Source organism: Perissodus microlepis, chromosome 22, assembly GCF_051167445.1.
Source record: "Perissodus microlepis isolate ML-2025 ecotype Zambia chromosome 22, ASM5116744v1, whole genome shotgun sequence".
Taxonomy (NCBI): domain Eukaryota; kingdom Metazoa; phylum Chordata; class Actinopteri; order Cichliformes; family Cichlidae; genus Perissodus; species Perissodus microlepis.
The window spans coordinates 30,218,214-30,243,565 of record NC_140481.1 but is presented as its reverse complement, the minus strand read 5'-3'; the positions used below and the strand labels follow the sequence as shown (position 1 = coordinate 30,243,565).

At 39.9% G+C, this 25,352-nt stretch overlaps 1 protein-coding gene across 1 annotated transcript in view; it reads right to left on the bottom strand.

Moving 5' to 3' along the window:
- Positions 1 to 25,352, bottom strand: part of grin2da (glutamate receptor, ionotropic, N-methyl D-aspartate 2D, a) — a 260,349-nt gene that overhangs the window by 132,189 nt on the left and 102,808 nt on the right. Inside the window, exons 4-5 of the mRNA XM_084920174.1 lie at positions 18,441 to 18,707; positions 390 to 577 (exon numbers count right to left, since the gene is read on the bottom strand). Coding sequence (XP_084776300.1) covers positions 390 to 577; positions 18,441 to 18,707 — 455 coding nt within the window. The remainder of the gene's footprint in view (positions 1 to 389; positions 578 to 18,440; positions 18,708 to 25,352) is intronic.

Below are 25,352 nucleotides of genomic sequence, written 5' to 3'. Positions count from 1 at the left end.
AAAGCCAAACTATGCCAGGTAGAGCTGTGTGTCATCGACATAGCAGTGGAAATGACATCATATTTATGGATGATATGGCTTATAGCAGATGGACAACAAACAGGAGGGGCTCGGGAGATCATTAGTAGTAATTAAAACTGGCTAAGATTTGAACTTTATGAATTAATGATGAGGCCTGTTTAAGGGCATGTCAATGATTCCCATAGAGATTTGTCTTTCAGCAAGTATGCTGTGAGTTTTAGTGTTACAGAGCCAGACATGGATGAGAATGCTTAAGAGTCAAATGCAACACATTCAACCTTATCCACAGATTCCTTGAACCCGCAGAAGCCCTGTTTGAAGCCCCCGCAGCCTGTGAACCCCTGATATTTTAAATCCTGGGTTCGTACCTGCGTGGCTCATCCCTCCACCCCTGTGGCCGGATGGCAAACAAAGCCTTTGGAAGCCCCTCCAGACCCAACCCGGATAGGGCTGGTCCCACAGCAAACCACATATGGCTGGGCCCGGCCTGACCCGCTGCCCAAGCTGCCCGGAAAATGAGCTCAGCCTCTTCCAGGGAGCAGTACAGAAGGCGGACCTGGAGGAAGAGAAAAAGAGGAAGACAGTTACTGCAGTGGGTGGATGAGAGAAGGAAGAGAAGAGAAGAGGCAGAAAAAAAAGATTTTTCTTCCCCCCCATTTCTTGCTGCGTGGCCCTATAATACACTTTCATGATTTCTTTACTAAAATAGATTATATTCAAATATAAATCAAGACACTTGGTACACTTACACATTCATACTTCACTTTATTTTTTCAGAACACAGTGAACTGCACTTGAAAAATGATGCCTCTTGGTCTGCTTGCATTTTCTCTTCATACATTATTAAAAAGGGGGAATTGAATGGAGGGGGGCAACATTAAAGAGACAAAGTGAGAGTAAGAAAACACAAAACTCGAGGAGTGCGAGACGGAGGACAGCAGCTGTGTGTGTGGTTGATGAGGGCACTTCAGATGATTACTCAGGAAGCACTTTGGGAGAATTTGCGCCACAGTTTTGTAAGACAATTGAAGAGGTTATAAAACTGAAATTAGCCAAAACCAAAATGTGAAATGCTTTACTAACACACAGTGAGAGCAGCAGGCGAGTAGTGTGTGTGGATCCTGCCACATGCTGCACATTCACCGCCGAGGATGGCGAGATGACGCTGATCCCTCCTACTCAGTTGACAGCAAATGGGATCAAAGTCGGCATGAGGTCCATGCTCACACTCAGTTTCTATCAATCACATCCTCTGAACAGTCAGCATATATTTAGCCTTCATATGGCATCTGCAAGCTCGAATTTTATCACTCTTTCTCTGAAATTAAAAGTGTTCTCCTCCTCTGATTTTTGAGAAAGAAGTTGACTTCCCTCACAAAAAGATGTAATTTGTTATAATTTTCTCCCATCAATCACTTTGTTAGCACAGGTGACTCATTTTTCAAACGTTGGACATCTCATTTTGGAAGAGAACATTTCATTTAGATCCCTGTGGGTCGTCATATTTTATCATGACAGAGCTTAACTGCGTCAACATCCAGGTCGAAATGAAAGTCCCCTACAAAAATAGTGAAAATATATATATATATATATATATATACACATACACACACATAATCATATTTTTTGGCAGTGCTAGTATGAGTAATTACTACACGACTTACCTACATACTAATAATCTCAGCAGTCAAAGTGTCCATTATAAAAAACAGCTTTCATCTACCTTAGCAGGACTACTTGGATCCCAATGCACTTTTATTTATTATGAAACGGTTAACATGTAGTGACAATCCTCTGTGTTAAATACAACATTTTAACAGGTTTCAGCTCATTGTTTAGGTTTTTCAGTTGCTCTTACCATTCTTTACTCTCACTGTGCACTGGATATTCTACACATTACACCTACAGGAACTGTCCAGCTATGAAAAGCCTTGACACAAAGCTCCCAGCACACAATGCTTCTGCTGTTGTTAATGCTAGAGGAGGTTTGGAGTTAGGTTGTCCAGTCAGCACAACACTGTCCCTCAACAACCCCGCTCTAGCCAGAGTTTTCAGGTGACGTCAAAGCTACTGGGACACGCCCACCTGGCAGACAAAAACAGTGCTCTGGTCCTTTGCTCTGCAGCCATCCTTTGAACGTCTTCAAGTTGAACTTAACCAAAATGCCTGATAGTTGCTGTCCTATCAGATACACTAATCACGCCAATCATTGCTTCTCCACAGCGACCCTGGCTGTCAGCGGTGGCTCATTAAACTGTAGGAATGATACTCTGTCAGCTTTACTGTTATGACACTGTAAATGTCCAAGTCAACAAAACTAAAATTTACGTGTGGTAGCCCGTTTAAGATAGCTATGTAGTGCTTTACTTTACTAATAAATGAAGAACAATTCCTTGTTCTTCACCTCCAACATAGTGGCATTATTTACCCATCCAGATTAAAAATACATGGAGCTGTCCATACTGTGAAAGCTTTCATCCTGGCAGCAGGTAAAGTGAGCAAATCTCTAGAAGATACCTGTAGATGTCACTAAACTCCAGCTCTGGGAAAGACATCGCCAGGGATTTAAATAAAGCTGATGGGCAGAATATGGATCACCAAAGTTCCCAAAATTTGTAGTTTTTCTTCATGAGGTGAAAAGGAGAGGTGAAAAAACCCTACTTTACTCCAGCAGTACTATCTAGTGTTTACGCTTTGCGATAAAGGTGGAGCACTGCTTTGTCTGCCAGGGCAGTGAGTCGGTCACATGACTGAAAATGATGGATAACTTTCCAGTGAGCTGGTGTGAGTCTTCCACTTTGCTGAATTTCTTCACACCTTGATAATCAATGATCAACAGTAAGGGATATTATTGCAAACTGACTTCTTGCACTATTGCATACTATTGCAGTACTACGCTTGAATCCATTGAGCCCATTCTTTTACAAATGTCTGCAAAGGTGATTTCACTTGACAGATTGTTTGGCACTGCATTGGCTTCATAGCTGAGTTAGACAGACAAATGTGGTAGTTTACTGCTGTTCAGAGGGTACATTTGTCCAGCAGCTGTGTAACGAGCTCACTGGGATGTTGTGGAGTTATAGGTGAACAAACGCTAATATGTCATTGTAAACATCAAGAACTACAGCTGTTGAGATCTGGGCATTGAACTGACTTTCTTTCAAACTTTTTTGCAAATGATATGTTTAAAACTAGCGTCAAATGCTAATGACTGATCAAATTCAATCAGCCCTTGATCTCTGTCCGTTCCCAATGTAAAGTCAGATCCATTAAATACTAATATAGATCCATAACAATGGAGGCATCACCTAGAGATTATTGATGTGCATGTTATTGCAGACTTTAGGACATCAGAGAGGGGCCAATATAAACTTATCAGAAGTAGTGAACTTGGATTTTAAAATCACTGAAACTAACTCAGAAGATGGTCTGAGTTGTGGTGTAACACTTTAATACCAATATCTCCTCTGGCTCCTGGTCAAGTCACACATTACTCACAAGATTGTTCTTACTTATGTCTGTGAAGGTTCTCAGTCATCCTGGTCATCGTAGTCAAAGGAGCTTGCAAAGAAAAGCGTCTGGACTTCTTTAAGTTTACTTGAAGACGTTTCACCTCTCATCCGAGAAGCTTCTTCAGTTCTAAGGTCAAATGGTGGAGAGTCCCAGATATAAACCTAGTGGGAGTATCCCCCCACAGAGGGACAAAAGGACCCCCTGATGATCTTCTAATCGCCTGAGCCAAGGTGTGAAACTGGGTGTGGGTCCCAATCAGCCAGAGTTTCGGGTGTGTTCATTGTGAAACCTGGCCCCACCTTATCATGCGAATTCCTGAGGTCAGATGGCCCAGGATGTGAGTGGGCGTTAAGGCGTCTGGGAAGGGATCTCAAAACTTTGTCCCTTTGTCCTTTGTCCCTCTGTGGGGGGATACTCCCACTAGGTTTATATCTGGGACTCTCCACCATTTGACCTTAGAACTGAAGAAGCTTCTCGGATGAGAGGTGAAACGTCTTCAAGTAAACTTAAAGAAGTCCAGACATTGTTCTTACTTACAAATCTCTCAATGCCCTGGCACCTCAGTATCTCTCTGACCTGCTACACACCATACACACAGTCTCGGATGCATTGGTCCTTCTCTGTTTTCTGTACCTCGCACCAACATCAGAACCTTTGGGCCTTCAGTGTGGTGGCCCCCACCCTCCAGAACTCTCTCATATATGAGCTTCGCAATGCCCCGTCACTGGAGTCCTTCAGGAAACTTGTCAAAACTCACCTTGTCAAAATTATTTTTGCTACTCTTGTGTACAGTGTAATTTGGTTTCTTGTTGGTGCACTGCTTGGTTTGTAATGATTAGGCATGCAGAAGAAAAACAGCAAGCCTGCTGTCTCACTTACCAGTCAGTGAGATACAAATCCTCATCTTATGCCTGTGTTATGTTAATGTGCCGGCTTTGAGGTGAACAATAACCCATGCAGCACTACAGCTTCAAAGATCACAAAAACAAAAAAGAAAAATGAAAGATTAAAGGCAGGTCACCGAGGTATATTTATGTTTGGGAGTGGTGGAATGCTCCGGAAGCACTGGAGGCAAATTTTAATTACAGCTCTAAAGATATACAGATTGCTCACATCCAGATACCATCTGCTTGCGAGACATGTTAATGTATGATGAGAGAAACGGCGAGGGAAACAAGCAGAAGAAAAAAAGAAAAAGAGGGGGACCAGGAGCCAGGAAGAGCAGTAATAAAAGCCTCAGTGGGAACATGTTGTTTATGAACTATCACAGTAAAGATTAACCTAATTTAATCAATAATTGTAGCATCAGGTGTGTTTGTGTGGAGCATTTGACTAGACACTCAGTCTATTTTACCATTTTGTAAATGCCATTCAGTACTAAACCTGCACTAAAAAACCACTACAGAGACATTATGAGACAGTAACCTTTTGGATATCCACCAAAGAATTTAACATTTTGGGAGGATTATGCAAGTCCCACTAGCAGCATTTGGAAACAGCCCAGTGATGGTGGTGACAAGGTCTGAGCAACACTGCCCGTTAGGAAGTATCCTACTATAGTGGATAATTAATTACTGTGCAGTCTGTAGGCATAAGATCTGAAAACGGCAATCACTGTCTGGCAGATGATCGCTTTTTGGCACAACACCTGGAGCTAGGGGGCATAACAATCGCATGAGTGCTGCTGTTTGGCTGAGGAAGAATATAGTAGTCGTGGTAAGTCAATCACATGACTACTTCAACATGACAAAGCAACAAGGTGATATATACCAGTTTTTAAATTGTGCAGATAGGCCATGTAAAACCAGAGTCATGATAAACAATATATACGCGTTTTTTCCTCAATATTTTCATCACGTTTGCTGTCTAAGGACAGAGCTAGCAAAGACTCTGTGCTTATGACCAAACAAAAAAACAGCCCGTTTGTGTTAGTGGAAAAATGCACCATGTCGACCAATCAAAAATGATATGGCAACATGACATTTGGTTGTTTAGGAAGAGGTGGATGTTTTAGGAGTGACGGAGAGAGAGAGAGAGAGTTTTGAGATGTGAGAGATTTGTGACGTTTAGCGTGTTTGGAGTGTGTAGTTAGTGTGTAGTGTTGTGGATAGTTTTGTGTGGTGACTGCTGTCTCCAGGTAGAAACAGGAGTGATACACCTGCTGCTGTCAGACCTGCAGGTATCAGGCTGTGATGTTCTCCTTTATAGTGGACAGAAATTATTGGAGTGGCACAAATAATTTGTGTGGCATCTTGTTGAAGAACAGCTGATTGTTATGTAAATAGTTTGAAAGGGTTATTTTAAAAAAAGGGTAAAAGGCAAATGGCTGCAAATAACTTTGTTGTTTGCAAAACTTGTGCATATGATTTTAAAATTGACAATTTATATTTGCATTTAAAGTTATGAATTATGATTCATTAAACATGTTCGTGGTTGTTACATTAAAATCAAAACTTTCTACTGGGATTTGATGTTTTTTGTCTGATTTTAGATGAATTGTGTTAATACAGTATGTCAAAATGAAAACATAACTGTAAATTCAGACACGTGAGGTTGTGCTGAAAAGAATGAAACCAAACAAGGCAAAGGAAATAGTTTTTAAAGGTGAAATGTAGAAGAAACATCAAAAGTAGTCAAAAAATGGCCAATTATACCCTGGACCCCAGAGGGTTAAACTTTTTTTTTTTAATTAACGCAATAGTTTTGACTTCTTCTTTTGTTCTTGACGAAGGCGGTCGCACTTTTCTCCTCTCCTCCTCTCCCTTAGCTTCCCCGCTTAGCCTCTGGTGTCCTTGTCTAGTCTCGTGTTTTTTTTATTACTTTTTCCCTGGAACACTCTCTCACAGCCTGCTCTCTAAAACCTAAAAGAGGAATTATGGATTTGATCAACTGGTCTCTCAATGCTATTGACACCCTTTTCTCAACGAGAAGTCTGGGCTCGGGTGAGCCTGAGTGTCCTGGAGGTACTTTCCCTGCCGGATACATGATGGACGGGTGGCATAACTGGAGGGTCGTGTGCCTGGCGGGACTGTCGATTGAAGACGCTGAAGATATCTACCTATTCGGAACCATGATAACAGGGTTCTTGCTGATTGGAGCTGGCTTGGCCCTGGCTTATCGAAGAATTAAGAAAGCGGAACCGGCTGTTCAAACCCCCACAAGGCTGCGTGAGTTCTCAAAATGGGCTCATTGAGTGCAGCACGGATAAGATCTAGGAGAAGCTTACGGCTGCCGTGAACACTCAGAATAACATCTCTGAGCGCAAATTGGATCACATCTTGGAGAAGCTCACTGCGGTCGTGAGTTCTCAGAATCTGCTCTTTGAGCACAAGAATGACAACATCACGGAACGTAAGTTTGATAACATCATGGAGAAGCTCACGGCTCTCCAACGGGAGATTGAGAGACCAGTGTCGGACTGTTAGAACAGCTTTGAAATTCTCATGAGTTGTTTGCACTAAAGTAAAAACCACCATCACTTCATGTGGATACCACTTCGGCGCCAGCTGCGGTCTCAAGGCTGGAGCCGAACAACAACACCCTGATAACGACTGTGTTTAGACTGTTCTTCCCACTCTATGCAAGGCCACCTGGGTTGGCTGGAAGACTGTTTACTTAGCCTGGCAGGGCGAAGGACACTGTCTCAGCTGAACTCTGGACACACACACACACACACACACACACACACACACAGACATATATATACACACACACATGCAGATGTACACTCATCCCCCCTCCCCCTCCAAACGCCTTCCACGCTTATTCCCTTCCAATGCTGACGGTGGATCAAGGAGACTTTTCAAGTCATTAATTACTTTTAGAATCTTGTAATGCAGTTACTAACTCAGTTACTTTTTTGAAGAAGTAACTAGTAACTGTAATTAATTACTTTTTCAAAGTAACTTTGCCCAACACTGCTGGCAGCACACCCCATTTAATAGTGTTCTTTAAAACAAAGGGGACTTTAGTACTAATTCCATCTAATCCAAAACAGACTGACACGTATTAGAATATACTGCTGATAGTAAAAGAGACCAGATCAGTTGCAGCAAGAAACAAAAAAAAAAAAAAAGGAGACAGAAAAAAACCATCTATGAGCCAAAAACTGACTGGGCTTCTTCTAAAACACCTTGAAAGACAGTAAAAACAAGAGTAAGCTACTTTTTCCAAGGACGTCTACTCACATATTTGTTTTGAAAATAAAAAATTTAGATAGATGATACTGACCCTGGGACTGGGGAACACAATCCTCGGAGGGCAACATTTCAGTGAAAGTAAGAGAGAGAGGAAAAAAAAAAAGATGCATGACCTTGGAGACATCCCAAACTTTCCATTACAGCCCTGTTCGTATTTACTATTGCTGAGATGGAAGTGACGATTTTACTAAGGAAATGGGAGAAGGGAGTTTGGGGAGCGACTGTTTACTGATATCTGAATTTTAGCACTGAGGTGGTTTGTGTATCCAGTTTAAGCTCTTAAAATACATTTAAATCCAACAGACACAAACAAATGAACAACATCAACAAAGAGATGTCAAGTTTAAAATGAATGGCAGCCATTGACAGTGCTGTCAGAATACTGCCAGTCAGTTTCACTAAGAAGCCTCATTTCACAAATCTGGTGAAATGCTGACCAGGTGTTCATAGATATAAAAACATTTCAGTGCTTTTGCTTTGAAAAACACTGACAAACACTTTGTCACCATTTCTAAAAATATTCCTCAAACATACAGTCATCTCCTCAAAAAGCAAATAAATAAAATAACTCAGAATATGTACATGTGAAGATCTAAAGGCCATTCGCCGCTACTTTGCTGTTCAAAATTTCGTCTCACTTTCATTAGATTACATCATGTTCACTCATGTTCATCCTTTTTCTTTGGTCCACTCATCCCTTCTACATTTCTTCCTCCCTTTGATGGACTTTATTTTAACAAAAAGTCATTGAAGCTGACAACAGTAAAAAAGATGAGAGCAAGGAATCAATATGTATGAACCGGATACAGTGAGAGACGAGAAGGACGGTGGGAAGAAACACAATCCTTGGGTAAACAGAAACTGATTTCCCCCTATCAGATGTGTTAAACCACAGCTAAGGTCAACTCAGAAGATGTCTGTTCTACTTTTTCTGTAGTTATCTGTAGGTGATGTTTATGCTCTTCAACTTATGTTGTTCAAGGTTGAAAGTAATTCAATTCAATTCAATTCAATTTTATTTATATAGCGCCAAATCACAACAAAAGTCGCCTCAAGGCGCTTCATAGATACAGAGAAAAACCCAACAATCATATGACCCCCTATGAGCGAGCACTTTGGCGACAGTGGGAAGGAAAAACTCCCTTTTAACAGGAAGAAACCTCCGGCAGAACCAGGCTCAGGGAGGGGCGGCCATCTGCTGCGACCGGTTGGGGTGAGAGAAGGAAGACAGGATAAAAGACATGCTGTGGAAGAGAGACAGAGGTTAATAACAGATATGATTCAATGCAGAGAGGTCTAATAACACATAGTGAGTGAGAAAGGTGACTGGAAAGGAAAAACTCAATGCATCATGGGAATCCCCCGGCAGCCTACGTCTATTGCAGCATAACTAAGGGAGGATTCAGGGTCACCTGGTCCAGCCCTAACTATATGCTTTAGCAAAAAGGAAAGTTTTAAGCCTAATCTTAAAAGTAGAGATAGTGTCTGTCTCCCGAATCCAAACTGGAAGCTGGTTCCACAGAAGAAGGGCCTGAAAACTGAAGGCTCTGCCTCCCATTCTACTTTTAAATACTCTAGGAACAACAAGTAGGCCTGCAGAGCGAGAGCGAAGTGCTCTAATAGGGTGATATGGTACTACAAGGTCATTAAGATAAGATGGGGCCTGATTATTTAAGACCTTGTATGTGAGGAGCAGGATTTTGAATTAAATTCTGGATTTAACAGGAAGCCAATGAAGGGAAGCCAAAACAGGAGAAATATGCTCTCTCTTTCTAGTCCCTGTCAGTACTCTTGCTGCAGCATTTTGGATTAGCTGAAGGCTTTTCAGTGAGTTTTTTGGACATCCTGATAATAATGAATTACAGTAGTCCAGCCTGGAAGTAATAAAAGCATGAACTAGTTTTTCAGCGTCACTCTGAGACAGGATATTTCTAACTTTAGAGATGTTGCACAAATGGAAGAACGCAGTCTTACATATTTGTTTAATATGTGTGTTGAAGGACATGTCCTGGTCAAAAATGACTCCAAGGTTCCTCACAGCGTTACTGGAGGCCAAGGTAATGCCATCCAGAGTAAGAATCTGGTTAGATACCATATTTCTAAGCTTTTCAGGGCCGAGTACAATAACCTCAATTTTATCTGAATTAAGAAGCAGAAAGTTAGTGGCCATCCAGGTCTTTATGTCTTTAAGACATTCCTGCAGTTTAACTAATTGGTGTGTGTTATCTGGCTTCATGGACAGATAGAGCTGGGTGTCATCTGCATAGCAGTGAAAATGTATGCTATGTCTTCTAATGATGCTGCCTAAGGGAAGCATGTATAATGTAAACAGAATTGGTCCTAGCACTGAACCCTGTGGAACTCCATAATTAACCTCAGTGTGTGAAGAGGACTCTCCATTTACATGTACAAATTGGAGTCTATTAGATAGATATGATACAAACCACTGCAGCACAGTACCTGTAATACCTACGGCATGTTCTAATCGCTCTAATAGGATATTATGGTCAACAGTATCTAATGCTGCACTAAGGTCTAGCAGGACAAGCACAGAGATGAGTCCACTGTCAGAGGCCATAAGAAGATCATTTGTAACCTTCACTAAAGCTGTTTCTGTGCTGTGATGAGCTCTGAAACCTGACTGAAACTCTTCAAATAAACCATTCCTCTGCAGATGATCTGTTAGCTGTTTGACAACTACTCTTTCAAGGATTTTTGATATGAAAGGAAGGTTGGAGATTGTCCTATAATTAACTAAGACTGCTGGGTCTAGAGATGGCTTTTTGAGTAAAGGTTTAACTACAGCCACCTTGAAGGCCTGTGGTACATAGCCGATTATTAGAGATAGGTTGATCATATTTAAGATCGAAGAATTAATTAATGGCAGGACTATGGGCTCAAAATGTGGTCATAAATATTTTGTACTTGTAAAAAAGATTTGTATGTGTAAAAAAGATTTGTGTTTGCGTAAAAAAGATTTGTATGTGTAAAAAGAATTTGTGTGTGCGTAAAAAAGATTTGTGTGTGTAAAAAAGATTTGTGTGTGCGTAAAAAAGATTTGTGTGTGCGTAAAAAAGATTTGTGTGTGCGTAAAAAAGATTTGTGTGTGCGTAAAAAAGATTTGTATGTGTAAAAAAGATTTGTGTGTGCGTAAAAAAGATTTGTGTGTGCGTAAAAAAGATTTGTGTGTGGACTTAGGAAAAAAAAACCCTGCAAGTTACAAGTACGAATTTTGACCCGATTTTTCTTCCTTTCATCTGATTGGTCAATGTCATGTCAATCACAAATGTAACAATCCAATCAGAGAACAGATGGGTTTGGCTGTTGGAGGGGCGCTTTTTTTGAACTGCAGGTCTTTGAAGGGAATAAATGCCCTTTTACATGCCAACCCAGCGTTTTCCTTCATCACCACGAAGGAAAACAGTCTGTGGTCGTCCGAGTTTGGTGATTTTTGTGTCACAGGTCTACGTGTTTAATATAGGGACTTCCACAGCCTTTTCAACAGCGCTGCGGACCGCGGGGTGGGGGCGGGCAGTGTTTTGGAAATGACAGTCTTCATTACAAAGCTTTCTTCGTTATGAATTAGCATACATGTTTTTATTGAACATTTGAAGAACCAGCAAAAAAAACAGAAACTCTTGTAGAGGACATAAAGTCAGAGATAGAAAAGACAAGGAGCAGGTGCATCTAGTACAGGTAGAGCTGCTGCAAAAACCCACAGAGCCCAGCAGCCAGCGTAACAAATTCTGGATCCTTTGCTTTTAGTTAGCAGTTAGCATTAGCAGCACATCCTCCGTCTGATGTGAAAGGACTTTTGTGCTGCGCACTGTGACTCACAGCAATGGTCCTGGGTCAGCCCTGACTTTGTGTTAAACTAATCCTAAAGTAATAATGGTATTTCTAACCACTGATATACCACAACTTTTTCCTTTCAACAGCTACTGAAAGTTAGGGGACCTAGCTGCTATCGGATATTTATATAGAGATCCTCCAGCTTCAAACTGTATCACCCTTCAAGGACCTGCAGTTCAAAAAAGCGCCCCTCCGACAGCCAAACCCATCTGTTCTCTGATTGGATTGTTACATTTGTGATTGACATGACATTGACCAATCAGATGAAAGGAAGAAAAATCGGGTCAAAATTCGTACTTGTAACTTGCAGGGTTTTTTTTTCTAAGTCCACACACAAATCTTTTTTACGCACACACAAATCTTTTTTACACACACACAAATTCTTTTTACACATACAAATCTTTTTACGCACACACAAATCTTTTTTACGCACACACAAATCTTTTTTACGCACACACAAATTCTTTTACACATACACAAATCTTTTTTACGCACACACAAATTCTTTTTACACATACAAATCTTTTTTACGCACACACAAATCTTTTTTACACATACAAATCTTTTTTACGCACACACAAATCTTTTTTACACATACAAATCTTTTTTACGCACACACAAATCTTTTTTACGCACACACAAATCTTTTTTACGCACACACAAATCTTTTTTACGCACACACAAATTCTTTTTACACATACAAATCTTTTTTACGCACACACAAATCTTTTTTTACACATACAAATCTTTTTTACAAGTACAAAATATTTATGACCACATTTTGAGCCCATACAGGACTTCTTTGAGCAGTTTTGTAGGAATGGGGTCTAAAAGACACGTTGATGGTTTGGAGGAAGTAATTATTGAAGTTAACTCAGAAAGATCAATTGGAGAAAAAGAGTCTAACTTAACATCAATGGTACTAAGAGTAGCTGTAGATAATATTACATCTGTGGGATGATTATTGGTAATTTTTTCTCTAATGATAAAAATTTTATTTGTGAAGAAGTTCATGAAGTCATTACTAGTTAAGGTTAAAGGGATGGTTGGCTCAAAAGAGCTCTGACTTTTTGTCAGCCTGGCTACAGTGCTGAAGAGAAACCTGGGGTTGTTCTTATTTTCTTCAATCAGTGATGAATAGTGAGATGTTCTGGCTTTGCGGAGGGCTTTCTTATAAAGCAGCAAACTATTTCTCCAGGCTAAATGATGATCCTCTAAATTTGTGACACGCCATTTCCTCTCCAGATTACGAGTCATCTGCTTTAGGCTACGTGTTTGAGAATTATACCACGGAGTCAGGTACTTCTGATTAGAGACCTTAGTTTTCACTGGAGCTACAGTAATCCAGAGTCGTACGTAGTGAGGAGGTGAAATTATTAACAAGATAATCGACCTCTGTTGGAGTAGTGTTCAGATAGCTGCTCTGCTCTGTGTTGGTACAGGGCATTGAAGATGATAACAGTGGGTGGATTATATTCTTAAACTTAGTTACAGCGCTTTCAGAAAGACATCTACTTTGATAAAGTCTACTCTCCACCGCTGTGTAATCAATTATTGTAAATGTAAATGTTATCAGGAAATGATCAGACAGGAGAGGGTTTTCAGGAAACACTGTTAAATGTTCAGTTTCTATGCCATATGTTAAAACAAGATCTAGAGTGTGATTAAAGTGGTGGGTGGGTTCTTTTACATTTTGAGAGAAACCAATTGAGTCTAATAACAGACTAAATGCCATGTTGAGGCTGTCATTTTTAGCATCTACATGGATGTTAAAATCACCCACAATAATTATTTTATCTGAGCTCAGAACTAAATTAGATATAAAGTCTGAGAATCAGACAGAAACTCTGTGTAAGGCCCAGGTGGACGATAGATGATAACAAGTAAGACTGGTTTCTGAGTTTTACAGCTGGGGTGAACAAGGATAAGCATCAGGCTTTCAAATGAATTAAAAGTCTGTCTGGGTCTTTGGTTGATTAATAGGCTGGTGTGAAAGATTGCTGCCACACCGCCCCCTCGGCCTGTGCTTCAAGATTTCTGGTAGTTAGAATGACTCGGGGGTGTTGATTCATTTAAACTAACATAATCATCCTGCTGCAACCAGGTTTCTGTAAGGCAGAGTAAATCAATTTGTTGATCAATTATTAAGTCATGTACTAACAGAGACTTGGAGGAGAGAGACCTAATATTTAATAATCCACATTTCACTGTTTTACTCTTTGGTTCAGATGTGGATACTGTATTGTTCTTTCGTTGTGATTTTTTATGTTTAAGTTGTTTATTGCTGGTTTTTAGTTTGTTTTTTGTCTTTTTGGAAGCTGACACAGTCTCTATGGTGATGGGTTTTTTGGGGGGGTAGCAGGAGGAGAGAAGCTGCAGAGAGGCGTGTAAGACTGCAACTCTGCTTCCTGGTCCCAACCAATATCACTCCTACTACATGACCAGAGTAATTCCTCAAATCTATTTCAAGCGCAAGTTTGCAAACCAAGAGTCAAGAGATTATATTTAGCTTAATATATAACAGGAATGTTTTGCTTTTCCAAATGAAGGAAGGAGAATTTCCCTCTCTGGCTCTCTTCCACAGTGTGTCTTTGTCCTGTCTCCTCCATACCCCAACCAGTCGCCAGCAGATGGCCGCCCCTCCCTGACCCCTCCCTAAGGTTTCTTCCTGTTAAGAGGGAGTTTTTCCTTCTGTCACCAAAGTGCTTGCTCATATGGATTTTCCCTGTGTTATTGCAGGGTCTTTATGTTACAATATAAAGTGCCCTGAGGTAATTATATTTGTGATTTGGCACTATATAAAGTGAATTTGGAAATAGCCTCTGCACTGAGCTGTGTGCACGAGCCTTTCAGTGAGTAAAACTGTAGCAATGCAGAAGTTAGCAAAGCGATGATCCCGGCTGTGAAAAGAGCAGAGTAATGCAGAGCTGCAATAGCTAAAGGTTGTAGTTACACTACGAAGCTCCTATGTGTCTGTGGAGATGCTGTGTGGGTGGGTGTGAGTGGACCCCCAGGATATCACAGTAAATGAATAGCATATCCTCAGTCGACCCAAAATAGGGCAATTTTAAACAGCTCGATGCTTTAGCCTTCTTCACAAATGTTCAAAGAACTAAGTTCTGGGCCAGTGTTTCAACTTCATAGTTATTGCTGATATGCTGATCTGGGGAAAAAAGCTGAATAATCTGGATTTGTGTTTAGAAAAATGTCCTTCTGCAGTTTATAGAAGAAAACTCATTTTTCCTTTGGTATGTTTTACTTGTATGATCATGGCACACGTTTATGTATGCGAGTAATGAAATAAGAAAATTCTTTCACAGCTATAATTACAGAAAGCAAGGGTGTCAAACATAACACCTGGGGGCCAGAATCGGACCGGCAAAGACTCAAATCTGCCCCACTGGACAGCTTTGGGAAATGTGAGGGGGGCATCAATGTTGGACTTTTGTTTTAATCAAATGTAACTTTGTGAAAATATGTTTTACAGCTTTTCTTACTGAAAAATGGCAATTGACACTACAAAGTGTTTTACTCTTTACTACAGAAATAATAATACAAATCTATAGTAAAAAAGGACATGTTTTGTAAATTAACAAAAGCTTTGTTTTATTAATACAGAGCAGGCTGGCCAATAAGCTACCAGCACTTTTCATATAATTTTAAACATTTTGTACAGCGTAAGAGTCATGCTGAATATGTTTTCTCATCTACTACAGCAGCATTTTCTATCATGTAGACAAAGCTGTACGATGTAGCTTTGACACAAAGGTGAGTTTCAGTGGTCTGGTCCATTTAGGAAAAAAGTGAGCCCAATTTGGCCCATGATGTAAAATGAATTCGACATTCCTCACATAAAGTATAAACTGTCACTGTGATGTGAGTGGGTGATTGTCATATTGGCTACATTTACATGAAGCCTAATATTATGATTGGCATTTCCATCAATCATAATCACAGAAAAAGTAAATGCCTCAGTCAGACAACGCTGTGAAACCATTTTATAAAGAGACAAGAAGAATGACTCGACCCATAGATTATTTAACATGAATACCCATAAAGGAAATTTTGTTACATTTTATGTGACACAAGCACAACCACAGGTACAAAAAAACCTATCCTCGCTTCAGGTAAATTTTACTTACTTATTATTCGGGTATCAGTAAACTAGGCTGTTGTAAAGGTTTACTCACAATAGTGGTCCATATCATAAAGTGCATTTAACCCACAGTTCCATTCATCCATGACCAGTATTTGATGCCTGGGCACGGCTAAGGAAACTGTACCCTGGGCCAGTTCAAGAGGGGAAGCCAAGTCTACATCTGGGTCTGAGAAACACTATCTATAATAAATGGTAAATGGCCACCCGCAGCTCGTAATCTACCTGCACCTGAAGTAAAGTATATAACCCATTAAGGGCACAAAAAATTAAATCATAAGCCCTAATGGCTTTTGTGGTGTTCTATCCTGTCCCTGATTACGACTAAACATCCCCTCCGGTGATAATATACAGAGTTTTGTTTTTGTTTCTTTTTTTTTTTAAAAAAAAAAATATATATATATACACACTGTTAAAAAATTAAAAGCAACACAAAACCATACTAAACAGTCAGGAAGTTGATCATGCATGTGTCTAAGTAAGCTGAGTATTTGCTGTTGAAGGAGACGAATGCGGGACATATTCATCATTTAATGCACTGCACACAATTCTAACTAAGTGTGTGTACAATCATGTAAATAGTATTAGTGTTGTAAATCACATCCCATTTAAAAAGCTGACCACAGACACACAAATGGCACAATGCAAAAAATCGCTTCCTCCTCATCTTTAGTTTAGATCTTCAATGTTTTGTTTCACCTTAGCTGCTTTGCACTACAAACATCACTTTGAGGTCCACAGCAAGAAAAAAGCAATGGAAAAAAGTTTTGGGATGAGGGATGAGTGATGGGCATGGAATGGTGATCTTTGCATTGGACTCTTTGCTCCACTGTTTGACCGATGAAAGAAGCATGAACCCACAGGCATTGTTGAGAAGGTTGACACATTTCTTGTCAAACCATTTTATTGCAATCAGCCCTTCATCAGACCTGTAATAACAGGCTCCATGGCCCTTCATCAGGTCTTTGTCTGCCATCAGGGGAGCTCCACCAGTGCAGTTTGGTCATTCAGTACCAATGCACCTGACACCCAAGGAGGTGTGGAAGTTTGGACCAAGCTGAAACTTGTGAAGAGCTGAGGTTCTTTTATGGGTTGGCATAGTGTTTTTTACAACTTTGGCCCCTTAGAGGTCGCTTCTGTTCCTTTTTACTGAGGGGAGCATTGAAGCTCCTTTGACCATTGAAGAATGTAGATCCCAATGATACAGCAGCAAGTCGTGGATGATGCCAGACAAACTTGCTTGGCCAAACAATTTAAAGCCCCACTCATCTGGTTTGTTGGCAATATACTGGTGGAGAGTGCCAGCCCTTGTGGCTTCATATGAAACCATGACCTCAAACACACTGTGGTTGAAGGTGGATGGTATCATGAGTATCATGCCACAGGACCATGTGATTTTTAGACATATAATTGTTTAGCGTCCATATAGTACTTTTTAAACATGAAATTATAATTTTGACAACTTAGTAATATTAATTTACCAGCTACTGGAATTTGGTTAAAAGGAAATCAGTTGTGATATTTGTGATTTCCACATATTGTTCTTGATTTTTACAATATTTACTAATATTAACTCAGAAAGTTACAAAAATTACTTACTGAGGAAATTATTTCAACATATTCTTGCTGTGCTAACACTTAATGTGATTTATCAATAGCAATGGATAAACATGGGTCTAGTGGTCTGACTTTATGGCAAATAATACATTTTAATAACATTTAGGTTATGTTAGAATTAGCACCATAATGGGACAAATCAACCGTTTCCTTGACCACTTTTTAAAAAAATTATTAAACATTTAATTTCACTTTTTTAATGCTGTCAAGTGACATACATCTGTTTAGTAAGTCCTCTAACACTATCATATATCAAAAAATTATATCTTCCTATCTTAGTTTCATCAAAAACACTCAAAATATGTTGGATGGTTTTTTGTTTCTGACTTCCTGGTTTGGAGAGGTATAAGAAGAGCCAACAGTTTCCATTCACAGTGCCTTCTGGAGGATTTTTTGGCATTACAGATGTAAACCAATTGGTAGAAAAGACTCAACAAGGTAGGTCAATTTCAGTGAAAGCCTCAGTTAGATATAGGGCCTGAAAATGTGCTCTACCAATTGGTTGAGCAGAACGCTAAAGAGTTGAAGGCTAGTTAGCTAAATAAAGAACCCACAGTATGTGAACAGTTCAAAAGTGTATTTTGCAAATGTCAAGGCTGATGATTTTAGATGAAGAATCTAGACCTCTCCATTGCTGTGTATGTAGCTAAAACCTCCCTCACATACTGCAATGCACTATTAAAATTGCAGAAGGCCTAAGCGAACAGTACAGCCTTATAGTGTGTGAGACATTTTATCTTTCTAGGGGCAAGACCATTGAAGGTTGTGACTTTCAACGTGAACCTAGAAGCTGAAAGCATGAGGTCACATTAACAATAGAGGAAAATATCATTTTTGAGGGAGAGATCACCATCTGCTTCTTCAAGGCTTGTGGAGCCTTCACAGATCTCCCCCACCTGAGCCTCGGGCTACAGAAGTGATTTCAAGGTTGGCAGCTCATCAAAATGAGTGGCAGGTGGTACAGATATCTTTCGTTAAATATATTTCTTTGTATTTTTTTCCTTTTTATTCACCATAAGATAAATGAAACCTTTTTCATGGATGTGTACAGCAGGAAATGACATTTGTGTTTCCAGCCTTACCTGGGCTTCATTGTCCTTGAGCAGTCGTTTCGTCCGTGCCCCACCGGGGTCGTCCGTTACATTAAGAATCACCACACTCTTCCTTTCCCAACCAATGAAAGAGCCATCGGTCATACCCTCCACCATGGCCAGGAAGTCCTCATAGCCATGGTGACGAGTGGTCACTACAGAGAAGGAGGTCCAGTCATACTCTTCAAGCACCTCGAAGATAACCTCAAGCTGGAGCAATGTGGAGCAGGTGAACTGGAGGTAGATGGAACCGCTCTCCTAAAAGATAGGAAGGAGATGCCATAAGACAGAAATTTATTTGAGGACTTGGACAAAGCAAACACAGAATTAAATGTCCGTTAATTAAATAATAATATTATAGCTTTAAAAGGTCCATTTAGTATCAGCATCATAATCGGGAAATGGCATCTTCTTTAAACACACCTGACAAATTAAATGAAAAGCTAAACCCTTGACCCCCCCACACTAAAGGGGATCTTGTGTTTCATTTACACATTTCTGCTGGCATGGATTGACACCACTTGTCCTTTTCAGGGAATGGCCTCTGCAAATTAATACAAAGTTGACTCATCACATTTATCCTGATGATGATGACGACCCATTCATAGGCATGAGTGGTAATGTTTGCCCTCTGAATGGTCTGAATGTGAATATTATATCAATCATACACTCTGGCCTTCTCAGTGACCAGATCTCAACCCAACTGAACAGATGAGTGATGTTAGGCCAACATTTTACAGTGTTACTTGTAATGTTCATGTTCGGCAAAAGTTAAAAGCTTTAAATCTGGCAACAAATGAGTGGCAAGTCTGCATCCATCCATCCATACACACATACACACACACATATATATATGGTCTCTACCAACTCCTGAAGTCTAAACCAGTGCCTGCATACTGCTGAGCTGAGGAGGTAGTGCACAGTGGGATTTTAGGGCTTTCTTTAAAAAATTAAAACAGTTTGCTGCAGCAGGAAACATCCAAGATGAAACCAAATCAGTAAACTGCTGGACCAGAAGAAAGTCTTGTTTGTACTCTCCTGACAGTAGAACCACCGCCGTGAGACATGCAATTCTGTATTTTTTTATCTCTTTTTCTATATCGTGTTAAACACAATATCAGTCATTCATATACCATCAATTCTCTGCTGCTTATCCTTTTTAGGGCCATGGGGGGGCTGGAGCCTATCCCAGCTGTCTTGGGGGAGAGGCAGGGTACACCCTGGACAGGTTAACACAGACAGATTCACACCTATGGGAAATTTAGAGTTTCCAATTAACCTATCCCGACGCAGTCAAAACACATCTTAGATTTTTTTTGGCCAACAATGAATGACCATGTTCTTACTTTCTGTGCATCTACTGACACAATTTCCTGTTTCAAACACTAAGATCCGCAGTTAAAATCCACACTGCTTAACTGCTCTGGATGTAATTCAGTGATACTGGACTGTAAGTGTGTAAAAGTGAGCAAATTCATACAGTAGCTGTCTAAGCAAGTTCTCTTCCAGCTTAGCCCATTTCTTTGTGTGAGACTGACTTTAGTCCTAATAAGAGGGGAGCACTCAGAGGAATAAGACAGTCTGTCAAAAAAGTCCTTGGTTTCTGAATAAGGCTTTCAGTGTCAATGAAGGAAACAATGATGGCCATCCTCTCTGCTTCTCCACTCATGTTTAATCTGGACAGATGAGCTACTCAGTGAATTCTTTTCCATTGACTTTTGTGCCATTGTATTTTTTGCTGAAATGAGAACAAAGTATCAGGATGGGAAAATCCATAAAGGTTGAGAGTTGGAATGAATGTGAGCTTAAACACTGAATATATAGTAAAAAACTTATCATGACAGCGTGCATATTCCAGCTCTTTTGCTGTCCAAGGCTTTTATCGGTTTAGCTTGTACTAATTTTGGCTCTTTCTCAACATTAAACAAAGAGGTAGAGGGCATGTGTTTAAATTAATCATCAAGGCTCTGCATCTGCGGGTACATGTGGATGATCAAAGAGGGAACTTCAGGGCGTAGCTTTCCACCCATCCATGTCGACAGGGCTCACCTCAGGTTGCGCTAAACTGAACTAGGTCAAATATCAAACCAGCAGCCTGATTTATGATGTAAGCTTGTCTGCTTTCTTTAACCCAGCTGAGAGTGGAGTGTGCTGGGAACGTGCATCGAGTGAGCAGTTGGGTGGTGGTGTATGAAACAAAAATCAAAGCGCATGTGTCCCCTTGGAAGCTGGAGCAAAAGAGAAGAAAGAAAAACACTCAACTTGCACTCTTGTAATTTAAACATTCACCAGAAACAATGAATGACTGACGTAGTGTCCCAAATCACAGCTGTAGAAGCACTTGTGACACAAGGTTGATTAATTCTTAAAGCGTATTAGGAAACATGTCTGACTCAGCGTCCCGAAGGCAATTAAGAACTGATTAGAGTTCACTTATCAGACATTTCTCAAATGCAAAGCTATACTCTGGAGGTAAAAATACCCATTTGTTGTGTTAAACCTCAATTGGCGGGGTCAAACAATCATGGCTTTTCTAGATAACATTTAAATCAGTCACAGTGGAAAAGGCAAGACATAAGCTAAATCCTAGTACACTGCTAGTTAACTGCAATGTACTCTTGTTAAATTAGCCTTACTGATTTCTCAAGTTCCAACCAACCAGCATGCTTCTACAAGCACAGATGCTATCACTTAAACTAAATGTATGCTGTATACTGTTTTAAAGTCTGTTTTGATACACAAACTGCCAATTAGGTTCCCAGAACTAGATAAGTTCCCTATGAATATAAGTAAGAATCTAACATCTCAATATACCAGCAAACTATTAGAAGCAACATGCCAGGTTAATTCTCCTGTCTCTAGGCCCTTAAACGCACCACCTTAAATTGCCCCATGGGCTCTGCCTGGTTGCCTGGCAGAAAATCAAGAACTAAAGTTCATCCAAGACATGAAAATTCAGAGGGATGTTCAACATAACCAGGGGTGCACATAAGTAGTCCACAGACACGCACCAGATAAGAAGTTGCAACGAGCGTTTGCGTACATAAGATTTTCTGGAGGAGGACAGACATTTGTTTAGAACTGTTAAAGATGTCGAAGAAGCAAGCTCCTTTAAGCAATTACTTTGGTGTTGTTGTGGGATTTCTCTTTAATGTATTGTCTTGATGAAATGCTTTGATGTTACTTAGTTTAGTATGTCTGGTTCACACCTCATTCACGCTGGGAAACAGACGGTGAGGACCTGGTGAATGTCTCCCAGGAGACGGAAGCTCACACAGGAAGGCTTGGCCCCACAGTGGGGGAGAGTCTCACAGGTGATAGAGGGTTTTCTGTTTAGAGCCAAGGTGTGAACCTGAACTGTAAAAGCCTTTTGTTCTGTGACTGTGTTTAAAAGGGACCTGAACTGTTCATTGTCAGAGACAACTCTCAGTGCCCCCTGACTGACATCTCTCCTCATGCATGGGAAATAAAGTGTTGGGTTTTAACTGCTCATCGTGTCTGCAGGCTTTGTTAATAAATTTCCACAACAGTGTTCAGAACCGCAAAAGAAGCGCGTATTCTCGGACAAGTGGTTGCAGGAGGTGAGCTGGCTTCAAACAAACGATGCTGTGAAAATTCCACTCTAGCAGACAAAAACAGTGCCTTTTATATGTACGCAAACGCGCTTTGCAACTTCTTATCTGGTGCGCGTCTTTTATTTTGACAGCGCATGCGCACCTGCGGACCACTTATGTGCACCCCTGAACATAATGATGCTTTTTTTTGTGTCAGGTAGCTCAACAAAATCCCCCAAAAGATGAGCTCAACGATGTGGTATCACCCTGCTTGTCAATCAAAACTATTTGCTTTAAGTTTTGTGTGCTCACATAAAAAAGATGTTCTGGCATCATTCCATTCCAACACACAACAAAATGATCAGAAGCATACGACACATTCTCTCAGCTGAGAATCTATTTTACTCTTAGAGCATGATGTCATGAAAAGCTGGAACTTTCAGCAGGTTTTAAACTGAGAATATTAACATAACCCCCAGAGCAGGTTAGGTGTGCATATTAAGTTGCAATGATGATCCATATGCTTTCTTACTTAACCCTTTAAGACCTACCATAGAACCAAGTCCGCCAGAGCTTATCTTATATTTTTACATGCTGTAGTGCCATTTAGGGGAGCATTTCAAGTTACTATAGATCAATACAACCATTATAGCGCATATTTTATATGCATTAAGTCCATAGTAACTACATAAATTGCAAAAAAGTGCAATAAAGTACAAACAAATTGAAATTTGATTTTGTTTTTTTTCCCCCATATATTTCTAGTTAGAGAAATTTAAGAGGTTTATCTCTCAAAACTGTAAATACAAAAAAGTTGCACAAAATAGTTTCCAACAACACGAAATTTATTTTGAGTGTCTTTATAGTTTTATTTTTGAGATACACCAATTTTTATATACTGCAGGAAAAAACGAAAATAAATATTATAATCCAAATTTGCAAAAAAACCCAGCATATGCATCAAAATAAACTATTTCCAGCAGTGCAATTTGAGTTTTAAGCATCCCAGAAACTATTCAGAAAAGCATAAGGTCAAACAGGAAGTGTTTTGAACAGCTGATCGGATCGGCAAAGCGTGTTTCTGGAATGTTTTTGTTGCTGCAAGTGCTTTTTATGCAATGCCATATGTGGAAGGAAACTGTGACCTAGGGCAAACTTATGGCATAAGATGTAAGTACAACTCCTCCGGTTTCATATACAAAAAAACCCATTGCGCTAGCTTACGTTGTTCCGGTTCTACAAGGATTTAAAAATAGTTACGCAAAACAGAGTGTGCCCGCTCCGACCGGCTTTAAAGGGTTAAACAACTTAGGAAATGCAGGGTACACCCTGAACAGGTCACCAGTCCATCACATAGATAGCCATTTTAAAAGAGAACTGTCTTTATTAGGCTAAAAGTTCTGACTGCATTCAAAATAACTTTCCAACTCATTAACCTACTTTGTTTTATCATTCTTTTATTGAGTCTGTTTTATCTTTTTGTTTTGTGGCATGGTTCGGTCAGACCTCCATCACAGAGAAAAGCTCACTAAATCAGATAGTGAGATGGTCCAGTCGAGTCACAGCCTTGTTTAGCCTTGCTGTACTCCAAACAGTTACACTGATGGATTTAGCAATTCTTAATAATGGTTCCCATCCTCTACAGCAGAGGTGGGGAACTCCAGGCCTCAAGGGTCGGTGTTCTGCAGGTTTTAGATGGTTCCTTGATCCAACACAGCTGATTTAAATGGCTAAATGACCTCCTCAACATGTTGTGATGTTCTCCAGAGGCCTGGTGATGAACTAATCATTTGATTCAGGTGTGTTGACCCAGGGTCATATGTACAACCTGCAGCCTTGACCTAACCCTGCTGCCATCACTAAACTTAATAGGAACTTTTTTTCTTTTAATCTGACTCATCTTGTCTAAATACCAAATATATATCTGTCAGGTTTTTATAGGAGTGTGTGTTTTGTGAAGGGATGCCAAATGCTATCATTTTTCTGTAAAGCAAATTTCGCTGTGGGTATAAATAAAATAACCTTGAACTTTAACCTTGGCTTCCACTATAGAACTGAAGTAAGAATACCGTTAGCAGAAAATGCCATCAGTGAGCAGCCAACACCATCATTCACAGGGAGCACTAAACATGAATGAAAATAAACAACAATTGAACATGGCTGCTGGTTGATTACAGGAAGTAAAAGACAATCTGGATCTGAATAAGGAAAAGCTGCAGCGTATATATGAGTGACTGATTAGCTGATTGAGCACAGCTGTGTCATATAATTGACAGGAAACGGAACAAAGGGCAGACGTATGATGAACTGAAGCGCACGACAAACAACATTTACAAAGTAGAACAGAGTGAAAGAAGAAGAGAGTCAGAACCATGACTCCTGACGATGAATAAAGTCTCTTCTTATCTCATTTTATCAACTGGCAGAGGTTTGCAGCAGCTCCTCTTCTTTGATTGCCAGACCATAGTTTTAAAAACCTCAGGTCACTGAGTCTACAGATGAGATTATTTGAAAGGTAAAATACATATTAGACTTTGTAAAAACCCAAGCGTCCATATTTGAATTAGCAGCATAAACATATGGAGTCTTTGCTGGCTCTGTAATGATTCTGTACTTTGTACTACTTCAAAGGAACCTCACAGCCTTCTATAAACAAAGTTACTTTTGATTACGAATATGCTGACAGTTCAGTGCCTGAATGTGTATCATCAACCAGTATTTATATTCATCTATTCACAGAACTGCAACTGAAGTTCATTGATGTAAAAATCACAATAACCACATCGTATTGTCAAGATGATCCACTTAAAATAAATTGGCCCACTTATTACACATCACACCTGTCGCAGTGAACTGCTTTGTTAGCTTGAGCTGCTTATCGCTAATCACTGTCAGAAGGTATTACCTTTTTGCCACACTCAGATTAACTAGCTGGAGAGCAAACACCAAATAATTAGTCTACAACAATGAACAAAGCAAGAATCGTTTTAAAGAAGGTTCCACAGTCATGGTTACTAACAGCTTCACGAATTTCGCCACTAAAATGGTGATCAACACATCAGTGGTGGGAAAAAAGTAGAAATAAAAATAAAAACACAGTTACTGCAATTACTAAGCCACCACTTCCCAGCTGTACGATAGTGGATTGCATTATTACTCACACAGTCTGCTTCTACAGGGAGTGCAGAATTATTAGGCAAGTTGTATTTTTGAGGAATAATTTTATTATTGAACAACCATGTTCTCAATGAACCCAAAAAACTCATTAATATCAAAGCTGAATGTTTTTGGAAGTAGTTTTTAGTTTGTTTTTAGTTTGAGCTATTTTAGGGGGATATCTGTGTGTGCA